Source organism: Vipera ursinii, assembly GCF_947247035.1.
Source record: "Vipera ursinii genome assembly, chromosome: 2".
Taxonomy (NCBI): Eukaryota; Metazoa; Chordata; class Lepidosauria; order Squamata; family Viperidae; genus Vipera; species Vipera ursinii.
This window is the reverse complement of record NC_139513.1, coordinates 278,488,596-278,504,747: the sequence shown is the minus strand read 5'-3', so window position 1 is coordinate 278,504,747 and position 16,152 is coordinate 278,488,596. Positions and strand designations below refer to the sequence as shown.

At 38.7% G+C, this 16,152-nt stretch overlaps 1 protein-coding gene across 2 annotated transcripts in view; it reads right to left on the bottom strand.

Annotated features, from left to right (window-relative positions):
- Positions 1-16,152, bottom strand: part of CCBE1 (collagen and calcium binding EGF domains 1) — a 158,620-nt gene that overhangs the window by 5,968 nt on the left and 136,500 nt on the right. Inside the window, exons 6-10 of one of the 2 annotated variants that reach the window (XM_083354806.1) lie at positions 11,214-11,320; positions 7,580-7,700; positions 4,988-5,127; positions 4,861-4,896; positions 3,516-3,551 (exon numbers count right to left, since the gene is read on the bottom strand). In XM_083354806.1, the coding sequence (XP_083210932.1) occupies positions 3,516-3,551; positions 4,861-4,896; positions 4,988-5,127; positions 7,580-7,700; positions 11,214-11,320 (440 nt within the window). The remainder of the gene's footprint in view (positions 1-3,515; positions 3,552-4,860; positions 4,897-4,987; positions 5,128-7,579; positions 7,701-11,213; positions 11,321-16,152) is intronic. The other variant, XM_083354807.1, reaches the window with a different exon arrangement.

The following is a 16,152-nucleotide window of genomic DNA, read 5'->3' as shown; positions in this document are numbered from 1 at the left end:
GCGCTCTTGTGATGTAATGCAGAGGGGTGTGACAAGCCAGAAAAGCTTTGTTCTCCTTTAAAAAAAGGGACAACTGCCTCTGCTCATAGTTTGGATAATCCCCCTTTTCAGCCTGCAAAATTCTTTTGGATTTAAGGTTTCTGCTTAAACAGACTGGTGGCCACAGTGAGGACGGCTTTTGCCCAGTTTCAGCTGGTGCACAGCTTAGGCTTTACTGGGAGGCATCAGCAAAGTGACTTCTGTCCTTAGCACCACAATTTAGTATTTCTGCAATGTGCTGCTGATGGTCCTGTCCCAGAAGCTGCAGGTGGTACAAAATGTGGTTATCAGGCTGTTGGATAACAACTATTTTAGAGTTGCCGATGGGTATCTGGGCTCAGTTCAAAATGCTGGTCAATTCAAAATATGGCGCAGTGCCAGGTTACTTCATGGACCATCTCTGATTCTGCCCATTTTGTCAGATCACTGAAGAGGTGACCTGTTCAGTTTCCTGCCCCCATGTGAAATGAGGGGAGCATTGGCTACAATGCAGATCTGCTTCAAGATGACCTTAGCATTGTAGAATAAGCTGCCCCTGAAAATAGCTTGATCTTCACATGGCTGATTTTTAGAAGTTTTTTTTTTAAGATTTCATTGTTAAACAGGCTCTTTGATGATTTTGATGCCTTATGGAGAATGAATATTGCTCTGTTGTGAAGATTGTTCATACTGAATGGTAAACAGATTTAATTAATTAATAAATGTATACTTCAAGTAGCACGTGTTTTATCTTTATCTGGTTTGGTAACAGATTACCATGTAAGAATTATTACGAAAACCTGATGGTGTATCAAATTCAGACATGTTTTGGAAAAAAGTATAAGTAGTTTTAAATCAGCCTATAGGAGCCTTGATATTTTACCATTTTTCATACTATCGATAATATAAATTTCTTCATACCGGGAAGACTCAGTAGCTTATTTGGTTGAAAGAAAGAAAAGGCTTTAATTCATTTTCCATTAAATTCTTATCCTTTTTGTAAAGTTTTGAGTAACATTTTTGAAATTTTAAACACTTTATGGGCATTACACAGTTGTGCCAAATCCTTCAATAATATTATAACTTTTTACAGCTTTAGATATGCCATAAGTTTATCAAATTGTTTTCTGAATTCCTTTGCTGTAAGCATGTTAATGCAAAGTTCCTTTAACAGAGAGCAATTTAATTCGTATTCAGCACTTTGCAAGTTCTTGTAAGATGGGTAAGTAGGAAATTAAGGCAATCAAAAACTGACCATCCTGTCTATCATTTTTTCCCTTGCAATACCCTTTTTTTCCCTATAAGAGAAAGGAAATAATAATCTTCCTGCATCCCACTCAGTGACTTGAGGATGCTGAATTCTCATTCATATTTTTTAAAAATAGAAGCCTGCTAGCCATTTGCTTTTTAAAATTCTTGACATTTATCCAGGAGATATCTAAACTCCAAATGTTCTTTATTTTAAAGGAATTTCCCACTTGCAAAGAAACCACAACTGAGGAGCACTTATATACAGTTTAACATATTTGACAGTCTATTACATTCTGAAATAAAATTGAAGAAATTTTACAAAAATCCAACCAAAGCACTTTTCTTGTACAGAAGATATAAAGGCATAATATTTATTTTATTTATTTTTTATTTTAATTCCATTTATATCCCGCCCTTCTCCGAAGACTCAGGGCGGCTTACAAACTTAGCAGTAGCCTTCATTCTATGTATATGCCTGCTTATTAGGGCTTTCACACACACCCCAAGCGGCATTATTACAAAGTCAGCTTAATTGCCCCCAACAATCTGGGTCCTCATTTTACCTACCTCGGAAGGATGGAAGGCTGAGTCAACCTTGAGCCTGGTGGGACTCGAACCTGCACTAATTGCAGGCAGCTGGTGTTACTTAAGGAGGCATTAGCCCACTGCTCCACCAAGGCTCTATATATATTTCACTTGTAAGTAATAGTGTCTACTCAACAGTTCCAACAACTGTACACATATAAAACAACCTTAGTGCTAACTGGCCCAAAACTGTAGAGAACCTAACATTCAATCAAGGCTTGCATCCTGTTAGGCACATGGTGTTAGCCTACAATGTTGGGTTGAAAATATATTAACCATGATGTTATGTCTTTAAGAAGTTAATTGGCCAATGGGTGTGTAAGTGTTCTCATGGCCATAAGAGGAAGCTAGGAACGTAGCTTCTTTCTTTCTCTGAATTCACTGCCCTCCACTGTTACTGTTTTTGCTCTGTTACCTGAACTGTGTATTGACCTCTGGACCGGTAAGAAGACTTTGTATTTTGGATTACTCCTTGGACTGTTGCTATTGTGTATGACCTGGACTGTTTATTTTTGACTGTGCATTTTTGTTTTTACACCACCTCAAAAGTAAACTACTTTTTTTGCTTTTACAACTCAGTGTGACTCTTGTGTGACATGCATCCTCTCCAGTGATCAAAATGTTGTAAATAATAAGGGCAAGACTACTTTAAAAATATGAAATGTAGATACACTGGGATTGTAAATATTATCTATGCATATGAGTGAAAGGTGCTATACACATAGCTTTCTTTTATTTTCCCCACAGCAACAATCCTGTGAGGTTGGTTGAAGTGCAAGAGCAATAGGTACAGCACATAGACTTATATACCCCTCCATAGTGCTTTACATCCCTCTCTAAGTGGCTTACAAAGTCAGCATACTGCCCCCAATAAACCCTCATTTTACTGACCTTGGAAGGATGGAAGGCTGAGTCATCCTTGAGCCAGTCACGATCAAAAGAATCGAACTCATGGTAGTGTGAGCAGAGTTAGCCTGCAACTCTGCATTCTAACCATTGTGCCACCATGGCTCAAGAGAAAGACTTGCTCAAAACCATCCTGTACACTTCTGCAACCGAGAGTGGACTACAACCTAGTCTTTTCCATTTAATCACTCTAATCGCTGTATTATCTTGGCCGTCTTGCTAGTTACTTAAAAAAATGCATTCCCCCCCCCAAAAAAGATTTAATAAGGTAACCTCAATAAGAGGATATTATCTTTGGAACATCATCCCCATAGATTTTCCCTAATCCAACTTGTGTTCTGGAAAGTGCTAAAAACCTGGTTTTACCATCAGGCTGGGGATCTGGCTGTGATATGACACTTGCGTGATTGTTGTACTGTTTGCAACGTATGGACGGGTACATTGGTTGTAAATGCCTTGGATAACTTTTTACGGTTTTTAATTTGGTTTCAATATAGTTTTATGGTTATTTATATTTTGTTACTACGTTTTGTTGTGGTTTTAATTTTGTGAGCCATCCAGAGTCATGTACGTCAGATGGGCAGCTGTATAAATTGAATGAGTGAACAGCCTTCTATATCTGCTTTATTACAATATTATAAATGGATTATTTTTTTAAAAAATGAAGAACATTTGGTGTTTAGATACAGGATTTCCTGGCTAATGTACAAACAGATTATATTTGCACTGAGATTAGACTTGGACGTGATACTTACGGGTGGACCCTTTTCTCCTGGTGCACCTCTCTCACCCTGTAACAAACATAATTTTGGTTAAGTGGTAAAACTGAACCAGATCTTGTTGATCTAAAATCAAAACTCCAAATAGTTGTCTTTACACACTTAGAACTGCCTACTGTAAGATCCTATGCATGTCAATTTAGAAGACAGAGTTGGGTGGGATTAACTTTTAGTAACACGTATACAAGATTGCAGCCTTTAGTTTAGTTTTTCTTAACCATATGAAGGAATTACTTTTATAGCAAAATTTATATTTGATTACTTATGAAAGTGCAGCACTTTCTAAGTATGTACCATGAGAACAAAAATGTATTCATTAGATTCACAATCATTCATATCCAAAGGATACTCACTGAAATTGAAGGGATTTACTAGTCATGACTAACTTAATTTCCTATTGATTGCAGCGGATGTATTCTAAGCATACCAAAGTTGTGATCCGAGGCAATAAAAACTTAAACTTCTTACACACTCTTAATTTTATTTATCACTAAGCAGAACATGAACAACTACAACATTTATTCTGAAATCATTCAGATCAACAAGTTGCATCCTACACTAAGAAGCTCCCTTCAAAACTTAAAAGATTATTACACATTTATTTATTCACTTTGTGGAACTGCTTAACTGAAATTTATTTTATTTATTTATTTATTTTAATTCCATTTATATCCCGCCCTTCTCCGAAGACTCAGGGCGGCTTACAAACTTAGCAGTAGCCTTCATTCTATGTATATGCCTGCTTATTAGGGCTTTCACACACACCCCAAGCGGCATTATTACAAAGTCAGCTTAATTGCCCCCAACAATCTGGGTCCTCATTTTACAAGTAGTGTGCAGTGGACTAAAGCATCATTAAAGAAGACAAAACAAAACAGGACAAATACAGTAATGACAGTATGTTGTGCAATACATAAACATTCAAGTTCTTAATGGTTTTCTGAAAGTCAGCAAAAGATATGCAACAGGAAATACATGATAAATCATAGATGAATAAACAGGGACTACTGCATCAAAATACTTTTTTGATGCTTCAAATTGCTATTCCAGTGAAACTTTTCTGTAGGTTTGTGGGTTAATATCTATGTATGTTAATTCTAAGTAGATTACTGGGACAAATATTGGAAAATAAACAGAAATGCATGGGAAGTGGGAGTAGATAGAATCAAAATTGCCTACCTTTTTATTTACTTTCTCCCTTTCCACCTTCCAAAATTTAAGAAAACTGAATATGACCCTTTATATGAAAGAGAAGGCCTCTCACAAGGAAGAAGAAAGGAGAAAAAGAAAAAAAAAGAGGACAAGAAACTGTACTTCTGACCTTTGCTCCATCTCTTCCTGGTGCACCTGGAGGACCCTAGAAGGTAAAATTGCATTCCTCAAAAACTTGGTATCCAATGTGATCAAGAGATTATACACAGAGAGAAGAATGGAGACATGATACTGACCACAGGTCCTCTTCTGCCTTGTTTAATGTGAGAGAGGTCTGGAGATGGTCCCATCGGCCCCATGCCTCCTCTAGGGCCTGGCACCCCTGGAGGACCAGGGGATCCAGGGAATCCAGGGCTCCCCTTTGGACCTGCAACCCCTGGAATTGGAAGCAAGGCAGTCAAATTAATTCTGCTGGTAGTTTTATTGGACAATTTTGCTTAAAAAAGGATGTTTATGATTTTCCTGTCAAGAATTGGAAGTAGCTTTTAGGGCTGTTGACAAGGTTTTTTTTTTAAAAAAAAAATTACAAATAAATCAACCATAAGGGAAAAAAAACTAACAAGTAAATAAAAAAAGGAGTCAACAGCAATTAGAAGTATTCCAGAAGTGCTATAAAAGCCAAGTGAAGGAAAACAGCTTTTTTTCTTGGTGCCAAGAAAATCAGGACCTGTTTCAACTACTGTATGTATGTAACTTGATGAATTAAAAATCCAGGATGCAATCCTTATATTAAAAAGAAGTGAAATTCTAATAATGCAGTTACTTGTCCAGGATACTGTCAGACATCAGGCACAGAATGCTCACCACAGACCTATTTGTAAATGGAAGAGAAAGGCCAGTCTGGCTGTGAAAATTCTTCCTTTACACTAAAAAAAAAAAAGGCAGGGAGGTGGCCCATAAAAGCATGTTTTGAATTCCCAGTGTGGAAAATGAACTTGGAGGCAAAATTGCTTACATGTTAACATCTTGCTTTCCAGATCAAAACCCACTAGCACAAACCAACTGCTTTTTGCTTTGACACTGACAATAGTTGCTGTGTTCAAAATTGACATCGTTCACACTATTATATTGTGAGCTTAACATTCAAAGTTTGGTTGACAGATAGCCTTATTTCTAAATAATTGCAAATATTACATATTTAATCCCCCCCCCCCCGAATGTACTTGTCACAATCTCCTTCAGGTCCTGATGTGCTACCACACTGTGGTGCTTGGCTGGGAAGGATGAACAAAGTATGTTGGGAATGTATGCCAAGAGTGTATTGTATATTCACCCAACTGCCCAGCTAAAGCAAGCACAGTTAGTACTCGACTTATGGACCACAATAGGGACCAGAATTTCCATAGTAAGTTCTTGCAATTGTTAAGTCAAAATTAAGCATAAGGTATTAAGTATAAAGACAACCAAACTAATGACAACAGACAGAGCAGCCAGCCTTGCAGCTGACAATGAAGATATTGAAGTGGTGAATAGCTTTTGCCTTTTAAGATCAACAATAAAGGAACAAGCAATCATGTAATACAGAGTTCCTCAACCTTTTGGGCACCAGGCACCGATTCCATGGAGAAAGGTTTTTCCAAGGACCTCAGAGTGCGTGGTTTTGTGTACTGCCTGCATTCCATGGATGGGGCTTTGCTTGTTTCTGCGGACTGGTTGCTGGCATGCTGCAGCCTGGTACCGGTCCATGGACTGTGGGGTTGGGGGGCCCTGATGTAATACACAGCAAACCAGCATTTTGTAGAGCAGCCATGAAGGCTTTGGAACATTATTCTGATGATGTGATGTGTCTGTATTTGCAAAGATCAGGATCATGCAACCTGTGACACTCTATGGAAACAAAAGTTGGGCTTTAAAAAAAAAGAGGACAGAAGAAGACTCCTGAGTATACTCCGACAACCAAGAACACAAACCAATGGATTATCCAACAAATCAACCCAGAATTCTTACTTGAGGTACAAGCAAACAGGTTCAAATTATCGTACTTTGGACACATTATGTGAGTACCTGAAACACCAGGTTAGGGATAGATTGTCATTGAGCAAATTTTTCTATGTGAGTGCTGGGAGATGAAAATGATCTGATGGCACATAAACAACGTGTCATGGTACAGTGCAAAAACAAACAAGCAAACAAAAATAGCAGAATTTTGTTTTTGTAATTGTACTTATTTTAATGTGTTATTTAGCTTTTAGTATTGATTGTTGTATGCTGTCCAAAGTCACTTTTTAAGAGATAGGCTACAGAAATTTAATAAATAAAACATTAGTGTAATACAAAGTATAAACATGAGAGAGTTATAAAATCAGCAATCCATAATATAATTCGTTAGCAAAAGAATAGATTGCACATTATACCACAAAACACATAACATTAATATGAACTGGGGTTTCAATTCCGAAACACCAGATTTGGGGTAGATGGGCTATCTATTAAAAAATATAACCATTTATATAATAATGTAATGCTCAATTAAATACAAAGCAATAATAATGCAAGTATAAAAGTCTTCCAGGCTGAGATTTCCATGGAAAATTCCCAGTCCATTTCTAATTTCTGCCATTCCCAATCTTGAAGTTTACTAATCATGCAAACATAGCACAACTTGGGAGTGGATAGTTTTCAGTTAGAAGAGAGAAGTGAAGTTTTACAGCACCTTGGACAGCTCATAAGATGGGAGCAAGCCTGACTAAATGACCCTAACAATATCTTAAGAAAAATTGATGTCTGCTCCTGATCCAGGGTTCTTGTCTGAGGAGTGATACAGATGCAATATATACAAATTTATTTTTATGATATTTTTAAATATAAGAACTATTTTATTGCCTTACCTGGAGGACCCTGATCCCCTGGCTGCCCAGGAGGGCCAAGTATGTAAGCATTGGATGCAAGTACTTTTTCTCCTGTGATTGGTTTGCTAAGGTCAACAGCATTATTTGGTAGCCAAGAAACCTGCAATAAAAGAAGTGTCATAGACTAGAAGCCACTCACCTATTCAACTTCATTTAGCTGAGTGACTGACTTCATCAAGCAGCATAAGTTCTTTATCTCAATGAAAGACTCAACTACCATGTCCCTAACTCTAAGTTTGGAAGCCTCAAAGTGATAGAGTGGATAGCGTGCCAGGCTGCAATAGGAAGCACCATCTACTTCCCAGCCTTCCTCCTTTTACTGAATAAAATGAGATAGCTTCCATGTTTATTGTCTTGCATAACCTGAAGGAATCATGTAAGTGTAATAAAACAACAACACAGCTGATGGCCTGCATTTACTATGTTCAGATTTAAATTGCAGCTGAGGACCAAAGTCAAAGTAGATTTTATTTCTGCCATGTAGCTTAGCATAGTGTAGCTCTTCCCCCAATCCCTACCCCCCAAACTCTGCTATACAGGAGGCCTTAGCTAGACTATTACTTTGCCTTGAAACTAGAAACACTCTGGCACTTTTATGATCATAGTCAGAACTGTGATCCATGGTTTGCAAAGGGGATAAAATGGTTGATGTCAAGTCTGACACACTGAAGGATTAAATTTATTGATGGATCCAAATACCAAAAAAGAAAGTAGGATTTGGAATGAAGGGCAAAATCCAGTTCAGGTGCTGAACCGTGGTGGCTCAGTGGTTAGATGCAGTATTACAGGCTTATTCTGCCAACTGCCAGCAGTTTGGTTCTCATTGGTTCAAGGTTGACCAATCTTCCAAGGTTGATAAAATGAGGACCCAGTTTGTTGGGGGCAATATTCTGACTCTATAAACTGCTTAGAGAGGGCTGTAAAGCACTGTGAAGTGGTATATAAGTCTAAGTGCTATTGCTATTGCCTTGTACCCACACTGTGTATATAAACAGTTTGTTACGATCTACAGCTGTGGTACTACCCAAGTCTCTCATCAGGGACTAAAAGTCTGCAAATGTTCTGAAATACCACATCCACAGTTCTTTAACATTGGTCATATGGGCTGGAGCTGCTGAGATTTGAAGCTGAGGGCCTGCTTGCATTGGCCTGAACAGCTTTATGAAGGACTCATGATTGTACATGGAGATACCTCCATTCAAGACCATTGATAAGCCAGAGAAGGCTTTTCATTGCTAAAGTCATGCTCCATACACTGAGAAAACCTTTTCTTTCTCAGATAGGTAGATGGGTTATTATAATTGCGTATTTAAGAAAGCATTAAACATATAAAAGACAACGGCCGGCTTGCAACCTGATTTTGTGGGTTGCCATAGATCATGTGCCAGTATGCTCACTTGCCACTGTCTTCTAGAAGAACCATGGACCTCTTCTGGATTTCAACACTTGTCTGCTTTTGGTGTGTAGCCTTCTTATTGTCCTCACCAGATACTAACACACACTGAACTCATTTCTATTTCATTCCACTGTCTTGATTCAGTCTTGGAATCGCAAGTTGAGAATGACCTCAGCTTTACTTCATGCACAAATCTTTCCCCACAAGAATGTAAATAGTTGTACAGAACCCTATTGAGAGGGGCAACAGTCACGGAGATGAATTTTAACCCTTGCTGAAGCCTACATGTTATGTTGTAATTTTGAAGAGGTTCCATGCAGAAATAATTGCCGACTTGGCTTAGAGATGGACTGGCTAGGTCCGGTGTAGGACTTTCTTCTAATTAAATGCATACTTGCTTGTATCTGAGTAAGCACATAAGCATACAGAATATTTGCACACATGGGATTGTTTGTATGCCTAGACTGTCTGTGATTTATTTCCTTTGGCAAAAGCATTCTGACTAGTTTTGCAATTCTGTCAAGGGGATAGAGTAGAAGATTAAACCAGAAATTTCTGAAAAATGTCTAGGTCCAGGAAAGCTTTTCTGGCATGACTGCCCCAAATCCTAACCAATGCAGAGAATTCCAGAGGATAATTTAGGATCAATCCATGCATGATATTCTTCAAGATGTTTGAATTTTGCCATCACATACTAAAAACTCAGATTGCAATTTGGAAGGCATGTCCAATCATGGGTTTGGTAAAAAATGGTCCAGTTTATAACTGTCTGTCATTGCTGCCTTCGATGACTGGAATTTATAATAATCTTCAAGATATTATTATAAACCACCAGAAAAATCCTTTCAACTAAGTGAGCCATTGTTTCATTTTACCACCCAAGGGATTGATAGCTGCAATTTTCTGTCCCACTCAATAATGTCCTAGCTAGAGGCAACACTGAAATGCTGCTTTCACACATTTTGTGAGATCTGTCAGGCCTGTCATATTTTCCCCAGAATGCTCCACAACAAGCATCTTAGGAATGTGGGGAAAAGTGAAAAGAAGGGGTATAGCTCTCAGACATTCTTTGTGAGTTCACTATCTGCAATTTGCTTTCCATCTCAATCAGTTTTTGCTTGTAGTGTTATGTGGGAATAACCTTGGGAAACAGGAGGAAGAGCCACAGTCCAGCTGCGCGAGTTGTTATGGGAGTTTCCCGATACTCCCGTGTAACACCTTTTCTCCGTGAGCTGCACTGGCTTCCGGTTGCCCTCCGGGTGAGATTCAAGGTGCTGGTAATGACGTATAAAGCTCTAAATGGCTTGGGTCCAGATTATCTGAGGGAACACCTGCTGCCGGCATCAACTTCCCATCGTCCTGTGCACTCCCACAGGGAGGGCCTTCTCAGGGTGCCGGCGGTTAAGGAGTGCCGGTGGGTGATCCCCACGGGGAGGGCATTCTCTGTGGGCACGCCTGCCCTTTGGAATGATTTACCGGTAGAACTTCGGACCGCCCCCGATCTGCGTTCATTTCGCCGGGACCTGAAAACCTGGTTTTTTGATCTATCAGGCCTGGACTGAAGGGGTTTTAGCTTTTAATATTGTTTTAATTGTTGGGCTTAATTAATTTAATCTATTTTAATTTTATACTATTTTTATATTGTATTTTATGCTGCCCTGTAAACCGCCCTGAGTCCTTTGGTAAAAGGGCGGTATAAAAATTTAATTAATTAATTAATTAATTAATTAATTAAATAAATAAATAAATAAATAAATAGATAGTCTGATAAATAAAATTTGGATCTGAAAGAGGAAGGGTGGCAAAAACATCTCTCAAAAGAGGTCCTCCGGAGTTGAAGCCCATGAGTCATAAAAGAGCCGAGGTTGCCTACCCCTGGCGTAGGCCATCTACCTTTTAGAACAGGGTTCTCCAAACTTGTCAACTTTAAGATTTGTGGACTTTCAACGACCAGAATTTTTCTTTAAATTTGCTGACTGGAGAATTCTGGAAGTTGAAGTCCGTAAGTTTTAAAGTTGCCAAGTTTGGAGAACCCCACCGCCCCGTTTTAGTAAAACACTGTGTGAAATGGCAACGGATGATGTGTCTTCAAGAAAACACATATTGAATCCCACAATCTATTCAAGCAATTGAATTCACCTGCCAATTTCTCTCCTTTTTCCCAATACCTATGACTTCAATATTTGGGGCAAAATGGGACGCATTTCTTAAACGTACCTTTTGTTTCAGTTGCAGTACCGTCTGTTTGATCTGGTGGAATTCTCTGCAGGAGGCACAACAAGCTCCTGGCTTCACCACATTGTCCACCTTCTCAGAAAAGCCTGCTTTAAAAAAAATGGGAGGGAAGGAGAATAAGGCCCAGTATATCAGTATACCAGTATATCAGGGACGCGGTGGCTCAGTGGGTTAGGATGCTGAGCTTGTCGATCAGAAGGTCGGCAGTTTGGCGGGTCGAATCCTGGGTGCCGCGTAGCAGAGTGAGCGCCTGTTACTCGTCCCAGCTTCTGCCAACCTAGCAGTTCGAAAGCACGTAAAAATGCAAGTAGAAAAATAGGGACCACTACGGTGGGAAGGTAACAGCGTTCCGTGCGCCTTTGGCGTCTAGTCATGCTGGCCACATGATCACGGAGACGTCCTCGGACAAGCGCTGGCTCTTCGGCTTTGAAACAGAGATGAGCACCGGCCCCTAGAGTCGGAAACAACTAGCACGCATGTGTGGGGGAACCTTTACCTTATATCAGTACAACTGCCTTGTTCTTTTCGGAATGAAAATAGGAAGAGGGCAGAGAATTGCCAAAGACTGCTGTGCGCAGAGGAACTTTCTAAATGTCCCTTCTTGATCATTCCGTGAGAAGAAGAGGTGCCCTCTGTATTAACGGCTTTTCCCATGAATCTTCACAGATGCCTGGAGAGCTGCAAAAAGTCTTAAGCAGCATCTGTTTCCAGTTAGCAGCTCTTAACGTCTTTTAGAAAACTCCTTTTATATCTTAAGGGGAGGGAGGGAGGAAGGGTGTATCTCTCCACTTTTATCTAAGTCTTTACTGTAGGGGAAATGTAAAAGACCCATAGTGATTTATCAGCTCCCATTAAGGGCAAATTTCAGACACCATAAATTGTGACACAGTGACCTGTGCAAGGAGAATTGCCTGAAGTTTGCACAAATGCAAACCTTATTGTCACTAATGATATTAGCTGTGCAAATGCGGCTCCCAGAGTAAAGATAACAGGGCAACGGTGGAGAGTAAAAAGGGAATTCCACAATCGATCTGACATTCCCAGTTATGTATTAAGTCCTTTCTAATTGGGGAAAAAAATTAGGGTCAGCACTTTCTGTCCTAAAAGAGCAGGTTTTTGTTCTGACCCCTACCCTCATAACTTATGCATCTTCACCAATAGTGTTAGCTATTTACAGTGTTATTGTTTAAGTGATTTGGCACAACTGTGCATTTCCCAGAAAGTTGTATTTAAGATTTCAAAAGCTTTACAAAAAAGAAAAAGGATTTAATGGAAAATGAATTAAAGCTTTTTATTTGGCGAGTCAAACAAAATAAGCTATTTCCTGAGTCTTCCCAGCATGAAGAAATTCATATTATTGATAGTATGAAAAATGGTAAAAATATCAAGGCTTCATGGTTTTCCTATAGACTGATATAAAAAAGCTTAATTTCCCCACCAAAAATTTCTGAATTTGATACATCCATCGGCGTTTCTTAATAATTCTTACATGGCAATCTGTTACCAAACCAGATAAAGATATAAGTTTTTGTCCCAAAAGATCAACTTTTTGTCCTGCCCCATCCCCCCAGAACTTATGCATCTTCAGCAACTGTGCTAATTACTGTTCATATCTGTGTGGATGCATTCTGCTACAACTATATAACAATGTAAAGTAAAAATCTATGGTGCATTAACTATTAAAAAGAAATACAGATTAATTGCTAAGGGAATCTGTCACATGTGAACTATTAACTATTCACAACATTGTGTATTTTGCATCCAGTTGCAGAAAAGTGAATATAAACCCATAAATGAACATGTCATTTACATATTTTGTTTTTAAAAAAATCACGACATGGAATGGGGCTAAAGGAAACCTTATCTCTCTAATGGTTTGAACTCTTGCTTCACTTCTTACCTTTTCCAGCTCAGAATTGCTTATATGCTTTAAAGTCAGTTTCCTTAATTTGAAGGGATTAGAAATTTGATTTTTAATAAAGATAAAAGCTGACGTTTTACAGATGTTGAGTTCTGGCTCCATGATCAAGACATTTAAAATAATACTTTGTGAATGCAGTAATGGAAAATATATAGGAAGACTGCATTCTAACCACTGTGCCACCACGGTATAACTTCCAGATTCCCAGGTACTTACACTTAGTTGAGATTAAGATGCCTTTAGCTCAAGGCTATTGGGGAGATCAGCTGACTTGAAATTGACTGAACAATCTATCCCGCAATTTCAAGTCAGCTGATCTCCCCAATAGCCTTGAGTTAAAGGCATCTTAATCTCAACTAAGTGTAAGTACCTGGGAATCTGGAAGTTATACCGTGGTGGCACAGTGGTTAGAATGCAGTACTGCAGGGTAATTCACTGCTCACTGCCAGCAGTTTGATCCTCCTTGGCTCAAGGTTGACTCAACTTTCCATCCTTTTGAGGTCAATAAAATGAGGACCCAGATTGTTGGGGGACACTTTAAAACACTCGGAGAGTGCTGTAAAGCACTATGGAGTTTAAGTGCTATTGCTATAAGCCCAGCACATTTAGATGGTGCCAGTTGAAACAACAGGATTGTAGGATTACAGATATTCGTTGTTCTCTCCAAAATGGTTTCCTAGAGAGATAGGCTATTGACCAGCATAGCCAACATGTTTCTAAACTTCTAAGCGTAATAGTGAGTTGCAGAATCTCAGTAAAACTGAACACTGAGATCCTAGGGATGCTTAATTCTACAGCACACTTTATAGAGAAGTGAAAAAGAAGCAAATTGAATTATATAGTAGCTTTCTAACTTTTAAGATAAGCCATCTCTAATGTGATAACTACAATTATTATTCTAACAATATAAAAAACTGACATAGATTAGCAAAGTTTCTGCTCAGTGACTAGACTACACTAGACTGGACTAGGCTAGAACAGATCTTACTGGGCAAATAATGACTCCTCTTTAGCATGCTATATTTTTTTCTTCAAGGAATATTGGATGTTTCGCTATATGTTAACCATTAGTTGAGTTTGTATGACATCTTTGTGTTGAGTTAGGAAAACTTAATAGCAAAGAAGAATCACAGGTTGTTAGTTGTGTTGTTTTATCCACAATCTTATCTGTGGCTTGGTTTGGATGACATAGTAAATATAGTAAGTCAGACTAAAATATGACTTAATGGGCAAATACTTTCTGCAGTGCTGTCTACAGCAAAATGTGATGACACCAAAAGACATGTCCATAGTGACTAAGTATGAAAATACCACCACTACATATTTGCATCCCAACCTCCGATTAAATTAAATAAATAATTGCATAATGATGTCATCACAGGTACTTCATCATCTATCCTTCCCAAGGGTGCCCCTGACAATCTGTGTGATTTCATAAGAAGTTGCATCCTTTAATGTCAACCTGTAGCTCCATTCTAGTTAGGAAGCTAATGAACCAGGCAGCTGGGGCTACTAAGTGTATCCTGTTTGGTGAAGGGCAATAAATTACAAGTCCTAAGCCTTGAAGCCTAAATCTTGTCTCATTTATTTTGGCAGTTGCTGCCAGAAAGTAGTTTGTAATGCATTCTTGCTCATGGGAAGTGATTAAATTTGTCATCTGTCTTGTATTAGCTACACTGTGCCTTCATTTGATGATTAGCTGTGCGTTATTGTCTGGGTAATATGGAAGAAGAACCCTCATGTCACAAAGATGTTGCCACGTTTCTTGTTCTGCAAAAACTGAAAATATTTCTGAACCCCAAGAGAGGCAAACAGCCTTAATTCTATAAACATGAATTTATTGTAAGTTCTGCCTGAATGGAGTAAGATTGCAGTACTGTAGAAGTTCTTAAATAGGCTATCAATAATGTAAATTGTTTAGTCTTCTAAAAAGTAGATACTTAGATCTACCACTAGGTGGTACTCAAAGTAGAGTGTTCCAAACAATAATTATCAACTGGAGGGAACTATATTTTTATACTAACCATGTGCTGGTCTGAAATTCCAGCTATAAACGATTAATAATTTGTTTTATCCAGTTTATTCCATGTGTGCTGCCTCAGCTTATTCCTGGTTTCTAACCCCGATGTGCTTCTGCATGAAGCTTTTATTACCAAACTGCCTCAGTTCATGGAAGATCCAGATGATGTTCCTTGTCCACTTCCTTCAACTTTTTTCTTTCTACCCAATAAATTCCATTAAGGATGAAAAGATGCACTGTGCTGAAAACTACAGGAATTCCATCAGGCTGTACTCAAAGTCTCTCCTTCAAGGTGAGGTGAGAACAAAAATGCCCGAGATGCTTCAGTTTTGAAGCAGAGCCTCAAACAGATCAACGCCCCTCTTTGTCGGTTATAATGACTTGCTCAGCTGTTCACAACTTTGAACCTGAATTGTCTCCCTATAACTTTTTTTTAAGAATGTGTGCTTCTTTTTGTTTCATTGGTAATGGAATTTAGCTATCATGCTTCTCCTTAAACTACTTGATCTTCCTTTGAATTGGCATTTGAAGATTAGACTGGACTTGACTTGAGAAAATATTGTAGCTTTTTAAATGTAAGTTTATGTACGTTTGATAATTTACTGAATGGGGTCCCACAGTCCAACCCTGAACTACAAATATTCTCTTTATTTTACTATGTCTCATGAAACTAAGAATACTTTGTAAATACTGCTTTTTTTACTGTGTTAATTATTAGTATTTTAAGATATTTTAGAGACTGGTGTTGTTTGTTTAAAATTGAAGGTGGTTTTAATGTTATTAAAGGTAAAGGTTCCCCCGTACATGCGTGCTAGTCATTTCCGACTCTAGGGGCCGGTGCTCATCTCCGTTTCAAAGCCGAAGAGCCAGCGCTTGTCCGAGGACTTCTCCGTGGTCATGTGGCCGGCATGACTAGACGCCAAAAGCGCACGGAATGCTGTTACCTTCCCACCGTAGTGGTCCCTATTTTTCTACTTGCA